Below are 8,335 nucleotides of genomic sequence, written 5' to 3'. Positions count from 1 at the left end.
AACATGAAATTGTCCAGCCATGACTTCCTGTTCCACAGGAGTATAAATATGAGGAAACACAAAGGCAAAATCATCCATCACAATAGGTAGAACCAAAGTATATAGCTCTGATGTGCAGCAAAAGATCGTTAAGCTTCACAAAATAGAAAGTGGCTGTAAGAAAATAGCTAAAGCATCAAAAAATTCTCATTTCCAACATTAGGGCAATAATTAAGAAGTTCCAATCAACAGGAAATGTTACAAATCTGCCTGGAAGAGGATATGTGTCTATATTTTCTTAATGCATGGCGAGGAGGATAGTTCGATAGTTCGTGGCCAAAGACTCCCCAAGGATCACAGCTGGAGAATTGCAGAAATCACTCGAGTCTTGGGGTCAGAAAGCCTCCAAAAAAAAATAAAAAAAATTAAAAAAAACAGCACCTACATCACCACATGTTGTTTGGGAGGGTTTCAGGAAAAATCCTCTGCTCTCATCCAAAAACAAAGTCTTTTTGGCAGCAAACCCACCAGATGGGTCTGGTGCACACGGATAAAAAGTACCCCCTGTGTACAATTAAATATACTGCTGGATCTTTAATGTTGTGGGCCTATTTTTCCGCTGGAGGTTCTGGACATCTTGTTCATATACATGGCATCATGGATTCTATTAAATACCAACAGATAAAAAATCAAAACTTGACAGCCTCTGCTAGAAATCTTATAATAGGACGTGGTTGGATCTTCCATCAGGACAATGATCCAAAATCAACACAATGGGTCACTGAGCACTGAAGGTTCTGCCATGGCCATTCCAGTCCTCTGACCTGAACCCTATAGAAAACTGAAGAGAACAGTGTATCAACATGGACCTGGGAATTTGAAGGATCTGGAGAGATTCTATATAGAGGATTTCTTGTCAGGTGTTGTCCAAACTCATCACGCATTACAGGAGAAGAGTCAAAGCTGTTATCTTGGCAAAAGGAGGATGCAAAAAGTACTGAATAAAAGGGTGCCATTAATTGTGGCCAATGTGTTTTGGAGGAAAAACATTTATTTAACAAAGAGATTTCCCCCTCAATTTCAATTATTTTACTTCAATGAAATTTTTTTAAAATAAATGTTGTGATGTTATTTCCATCAAGAGATGCATCAGTTTTTGGTCAAGATCTTGTATTGACAATGCAAAAGTCAAGCACTCTGTAATGTCTACTCCAGCACATCCCAAAGACTTTCAATGAATTTAAGGTCTGGACTCAGAGGTGCTAATTTATGTGTGGAAATTATTCTTCATGCTCCCTCCCAACCTTTCTTTCACAGCTTTATAGCCTGATTAATCTTGAGATTGTCTTCCTGGAATACGGCCATGATTTGTCTTCCTACATGGTTTAAAAAAAAAAAAAAAAAACGAAAAGCTACACACTCCATCAGTTAGGGTTAGAATAACTGTTGCCAAACATATAACATGCTAGAAACATAATAAACACTCCAATAATGATCCAATCACAGACTCTTAATCATTTGCCTATTTAAATCCAAACAGCTTTTTTTTTTTTTTTCTTTTTTTTGGTCCAGGCAGTGTTTATATTACTGTTTTGCTGTATTTTGGATCATTGATATTATATTTTTGAGTAACTTATAAGTAACTTTTATATTTTTGGACTTTTTCATTTCTCCGTTTTAGGAGATGAAGACAGCATGACAGTTTAATTTCAGGCCTTTTCAATTTCTCCGATATTTTGGATTTATTTGGGTACATTGCTTTTGAGTGGCTGAACTTCAGAGAAATTGATGTAGAATTTATTCTTTGAAGATCTTTTGATGTTGTTTTGCTGGATTAAATGCATGTCAGTGTTTGCAATAGATATTTCAATTTTAATTACCACTGGGTTTCTGTTAGGTAAAGTCTAGACATCAAATGATCAATATGCATGATATTTGGTGGCTGTGTTGTAGTCATGGTTACATAATCACCATAATGCTGTGTAATGATGGTAATTTTGGTCAGATTTTATTCAGTGGAGTTATATAATCTGACAATGAATTTACTTCAACTTCACGATACTCAGTCTGTGAGATAATTTGACGTTTAATTGATGATAGGGCCATTATTTTCTTTACAAGCAGAACCAAATTTTAAAATCATCTTGAATTACGTAACAGGCAACATAATATGTGGATGATATTATTCAAAGAGGAAGAAGAAAAGGTAAAAGCAGAGGTAATTAGAGGGACAAACAGAAAGTGTATCCTTACATGAGATAAAATAGCCTTGATCTATTGAAAAAAGCAATGTTTAGAAGAGCTACAGTACAATGACAAAATCTGTTATTCTGGAATATTTTACAAAAAAAAAAATTAAGTGTAGGTTTGACTCAGAATTCAATATTTAAGATCATTACTTATCTTTTTTTTTCAATTTCATATATTTAAAGGGTTAGTTAGTGTTGTCATCATTTGCTTACCCTCATGTCATTCCAAACCTGAATGGCTTTCTTTCTCTTCAAAACACAAAATAAGATATTTTGAAGAACAATGGGGTCCAAACAATAGCTTCAGGTTTAAGACCATGAGTAAATTATGAAAGACTTTTCAATTTTGGGTAAACTGTCACTTTTTTTTTTTTTTCAGTTTGACTTGACCAAAACAAAGAAAGAAAACCATACCCAGGCCTATATTGCTGACAGTGCCCTTCTTTCAATCCGTCTGGAGCCTTTGAGCACATGAATATCTCTAGGGTGTTGACTAAAATGTAATTTGATAATGCACTTGCTGTGTTTTTCCTAGGTTCAAGGTGACATTGCACAGAATGTATTATATTTAATATTTTATATGTGTTCTTCAGCTGAGCTTGCTAGTGTAGCCCCTCCAGTTCGAACTGCCCGCTCTAAGCAGGACTCGAACCGGGGCCCGTCTGCATAGGAGTCAAGCGCTCTAACAAGGAGGCTAAAGACCGCAGTCTCTAGTGTCAGTTGCTAGAGTGCCTCTTGAGAGAGGGGGAGTGAGGTTTACATGCACAACTCTTACCGGCCTACGTCCATTACACTCACCCCCCTAAACCTCACTCCCATCCAGGTCACGGCACCACTGTAGTCCCTCCAGTTCGAAACACCCACTGGCGGGACTCAAACCCAGGTCCGCCGGCATGGGAGTCGGGCACTCTAACAAGGAGGCTAAAGACCGCAGTCGCTAGAGCACCTCTTGAGATCAAGGGAGTGAGGTTTACATGCACAACTCTTACCGGTCTACGTCCGTTACACTCACCCCCCTAAACCTCACTCCCATCCAGGTCACAGCACCAATGTAACCCCTCCTGTTCGAACCGCCTGCTCTAAGCGGGACTCAAACCCGGGTCTGCTGGCATGGGAGTCGGGTACTCTAACAAGGAGGCTAAAGATCACAGTCTCTAGCGTCAGTTGCTAGAGCGCCTCTTGAGAGAGGGGGAGTGAGGTTTACACGCACAACTCTTACTGGCCTACATCCGATACACCAGTATGCTAACATAGTGGTCACTCTTTAAAAAATAGTTTTGTCCTTCCATTCGTTTCCCACAATGATTGATTGATTTTAGCTGAGAATTTTGCATGAATGTTCGCTAGGCTGCAGCGGTTTTTGAATTTTAACTTCTGTGGCAGAAAAAAAAAGTGTTATATGCAGAGAATAATTACAGTTTAAACCAATTAGACATCGGTACAACAATACGCAGAGCATGATTCAGTACCGTTCATGTAAATCAGTAGAAAAGATTTTCAGAAATCACCACTATCATAAAACAATCCATTAATGATTTAAACTAAATAATGAGTCTTTGGTGAGCCTGCAAGTTTATTTTATTCAGAAAGAGGCTTTAAAATAGACATTTTAGATATAATTTTGTGTTTTGTTAAACCCTGAATAATAACACAAATGCAAAATAGCAAATACACATAGGCTATAGTTATAATATGGATACTAACATGTTTGAATGATTCAGCAATAGTACACACTCAAGTATATCAAGATACCGAAGTATATCATTTACCAAACTAAGAGAACAATTACAGCACAATTAAACATACTTAACACTTTATACTTTTTTAAAATTACGTATGCTTGAACACTTCAGAACACTCCTCTGAAACCAAGTGTGTAGAGACAAGATTCAAACCCATTTGTGTAACTGTAACATATCATAAATCTGCCTTTTATAAGACTTTGAAAAAATAAATCCTCTGCATCTGAAACTAGATGCTATTTTACTATTTTTCTGCAAACATCTGTTTAAACTGAACAAGCCCATTCACTAAAATATCACTAGAATAGCCTATTCATTAACACTGGACTACAAACCTGACTAGCCATTGAAACAGACATAAAGTGACTATTTTCCACATGAACACCACCAAGATATTATATTAAAAACCTAAAACACAACATATTAATTTAAAGTAATTGAATACACAGTCAATTGTGATAAAGAAAATATGCAACTTCTTTTGCCACATTTGTTGAGAAACCATATACAAACCCATGTGATGAGATTTAGGTTATCAGCTCACAAATACAATCATATGCTGTCTACCCATTTATGATACAAGAGAGTGAATTAAAAAAGGTGAAATATTCATTTGTCAGATATAATTTTCATACATTCATTTATTTAGTAATCTAAATCAGTTATAGTCAAAAGAGTCTTTTATTATATTTAAAGATATTATATTTGATGTCTTACTTTGTTCCATCTTAGTTTAATATGAAGAGTAAAGTCCCTAAATATAAGCAAGGTATTCATAGGTTCATTTCACCTAAAAGTCTACACAGAGTGGTGCTTTTTACGGAGCCCCGCACATGACATGCAAGAAAAAAATTAAATCATGCGCACGATTTAGCCTACTATTTTTTTCCTGCATGTCATGTCTGGGGATCCGTAGCTTTTTACCATTTCTCTATAAGTTTGAGCTGTCGGACATTGGCTCAACCAATAGTGTGAGTTTTTGGGCGGGACTATGTGTTTTAAGCGACCAGTGGCAATCAAGGGGAGTGTTTGGGAAACGTGTGAAAACAATGATTATTTTTGCATTTCCATTTGGTTGCGCTAATGGCACATGTTACAATTCAGCTTTAAGAATGCCTAACTAAAAATATTTTACATAAATAAATAGATGTAACAATGTCTCCTTTATCTTTTTATTCATGCATTCCTTCATTTGTTCATCCGAATTTTGCTTATTTACAATAAACTTGTATCAAAGGCGCACATACAACTTTAGTCTAAATATATTTCAGTGCGACATTATGTCAGATGGCCAATCAAATTAAACAAAAAATTAGCTATACTTCCATTTTAAGTTTAGATCGAAAAAATTGTGTATTATACATATATATATACAGTGGGACCTAAACTAAGTTAACTCTCATTGAACATTCTTGAAACAACTGCAACTGCAGAAAAAAGCAGTTTCAGCATTTTTTTTCCCAGGGGTCTGCAGGGGAAGAGAAGGCCACTCATTAATAACAATGACAACCCCAAAGATGTTTGCAGATCAATAATATGTATTCAATTCTGCATCACATATGCAATACACTGCAAGTTTAATTAAGAATAATGACTTTAGCAAATAATGCAACCATGCAACTTATGTAACGTGGTTTAATTTCAGCTGAACAGTTTCCAGGGAGCTGTTTGGCAAGTATATGAGACGGGAAGATAAATTTGACTGTGTTGAGCATGACTTTTTTAAAAATAACGATAAAGAGAAACTGTTTGAGTGCTGTCCCTGCAGTTCAATGTGTAGTGTTATAGATCGCTAGTACTCAAGAGATTTATGGTGTGTGTAGCTATTGTGAGTTTATCAGGCCTGACTGAAAGTCTCCTTGCTAAAGTCGCAGTTCCCCGGATACAGAAGCTTCTTATCAGGGAACAACTCATCTGTCGGTGTCAAATCGTCTATCTCAGTTGAAAAATGCCCTGTGCTTTCCACCGTTGACGTTTCCTTGGCAACACTGTAGGTTAGTGCCACACTATAGGCTGCCTTATTCACCAGAGCGGTGCGCCCACAGCGGCAAAGCCTTCTGAAGGCAGCGCGGAACTTTTGAGACATAGCGTTGTAGATAAGAGGGTTAATGGCACTGTTGAGGTAGACACATGTGCGGCAGAACAGCAGAAACCAGGTGTCCAGGTAGGCATCTTGCAGGAAAGAGTTAACCACCACCAGAGTGCGGTACGGCATCCAAAGCACAGCAAACAGAACAACCACCACTGCCAGCATTTTTGTAACCTTTAATGAAGAAATCACAATAACCATGTTATGAAATGTATTGCAATTCAGTGTAATACATAATGTTTGTTAAGACATCTATCTGTCTATCTATCTACCTGTCTGTCTGTCTATATAGATAGAGAGACAGACAGACAGACAGACAGGTAGATAGGTCAGATAGATAGATAGATAGATAGATAGATAGATAGCAGTCTATTTATCTGTATGGGTGGATGTTCTGTAGTCTATCATTTCATCCAACCAGAAAACAGACATAAAAATACTATGGCTTGCATAACAAATAAAATGCTAATTTATCTAATAATTGTTTATTTAAATTCATTAATTCAATAAATGCACTGTAAAAAAAAAAAAAAAAAAAATTATATGATTTGTTATCACAACATTTCTTTTGTCAAATCAACTTAAATAATTAATGTGGTTCAGATAACATAATATTTTGAGTTTCTGTTGATTGACTCAATTTTTTTATTTCAATGAACTCAAAATTTTAAGGCAACTAGGTAACTTACTTTTTTAAGTTAAACCAACGATTCTTTTTTACAGTGTGAAGAACAATTCAAATGTGTGTTAGTACTGCACCTGAAACAACTTTTGTTTTGCTCTATGATTTGTATGACACACTATATGATACATTTATAGCATATTTCGTTGTGTCCAAATGTTCAAGTTTTTAAACTTAAGGAAATCCTCTCACCTGTCTTCTGGATGCTGCGGTTGTACTGGAACAGCGGCTGGAATTCTTCATTTTGTTCTTTTTGGCTTTGGAGAAGTTTTCATGCCCGTTTTTGTCTTCCTTGTGGTCCGACGGAAGAGGATTAAGAAACAAGATTCTCGCGATGAGGCCGTATAGGACAGTGGCAAGAGTGAGTGGCAGAACAAAAAAGATGCCAAAATCGACAAAATATATGGGTAGGTAAAGGTTTCTGGACACTTTGTAAGCGCACGTTATTATAGTCACATCCTTGTAGAGAACCTGTTGGATATCGGACAGGTAAAACCACATTACGCAGTAAAGAGACGTGAAAACCCAAACTCCAAAAATGATCTTCTTCGCGCGCGAGAGCGTGCATAAAAACTGCGCTTTGATTGGGTGACATATAGCGATGTATCGCTCTATAGTGAAGGCTGTTATGGAGCACGAGGATGCGTTGATTCCTAGATATTGGAAGTATGTGATGCACAGGCACCCCGCGTGCCCAAAAATCCATGAACCGAACAAACTGTCCGCTATACTTGGCAGACCGGCTGCGATCAACACCATCAGGTCTGCGACAGCCAAACTAACCAGATAGCCATTAGTCGGAGTCCGCATATGTTTGGTTGTGAGGACCACCAGGATGACCATCACGTTTCCAACTATCCCGAAAGCGCATATGAGGAAAACTATGAGGACGCTGATCACTTTGTATTCGACACTGCGGTCAGTCCAAGTTTCCAGAGTCTCGTTGAATACTGTGAAGTTCTCCATTCTCAAAAAAATCTCCCAGATCAGATTAAAATGAATTTTAATTCCGTTGAGTTGGCATAAATGCGGTTCATCCCTCTTAGAACTTTGCTTGCTTGATTTGTCTGTTCCGTTTTTGATTAGTTTTTGTTCATCCGGGAAAAACAACAACATTTATTTAAAATGTTTAATCATAACGTAAGTCACATTTTTTTTTTATTCTCCTCTAAATGTAGTGGAATAGACTAAAAACAGATGTGCTCTCTACTGTTGCAGTAGATCAGATGATGGATCTCCTGTGCCTGGTGCTGAATTTACAAGTCTCGCCTTTGGCTGCGTGATCAGAAAAAGGGGCGTTTTACGCACACATACAATTCAGTCATATGAAACCTAGCATAATTTTTCGAGTCTTATAAATTATCTTAAGACTCCTTGGTTAATTTTTAGGATTTTATGGTCTTATTCTGTGTCATTGAAATGCGACACAACATTTGATGATTTAAGAATATGAAATAATTAAATTAAACCAACCAATGAATCAATATGCCTCTCATTCATGTTCATTTGTGACTTGATTTATGATACCATAGGAGAGAGCGGGTCACAACCTAACACTTTTGGATTTTCTCAGTTTACGTAAATCCACTTGGGG

At 36.9% G+C, this 8,335-nt stretch overlaps 1 protein-coding gene across 1 annotated transcript; it reads right to left on the bottom strand.

Moving 5' to 3' along the window:
• Positions 1–3,794: 3,794 nt before the first annotated feature.
• Positions 3,795–7,995, bottom strand: trhrb (thyrotropin-releasing hormone receptor b). Its single transcript, XM_051872820.1, has 2 exons — positions 6,934–7,995; positions 3,795–6,233 (listed from the first exon to the last, which is right to left on the bottom strand). Exons 1-2 carry the CDS (start codon positions 7,855–7,857, stop codon positions 5,808–5,810), a joined length of 1,350 nt encoding a protein of 449 aa, XP_051728780.1. The 5' UTR covers positions 7,858–7,995; the 3' UTR covers positions 3,795–5,807.
• Between the last annotated feature and the right edge of the window lie 340 nt (positions 7,996–8,335).

This window comes from Ctenopharyngodon idella, chromosome 19, assembly GCF_019924925.1.
Source record: "Ctenopharyngodon idella isolate HZGC_01 chromosome 19, HZGC01, whole genome shotgun sequence".
Lineage (NCBI taxonomy): Eukaryota > Metazoa > Chordata > Actinopteri > Cypriniformes > Xenocyprididae > Ctenopharyngodon > Ctenopharyngodon idella.
Note: the sequence above shows the minus strand (reverse complement) of the source record. Positions and strands in the feature narration are given on the sequence as shown.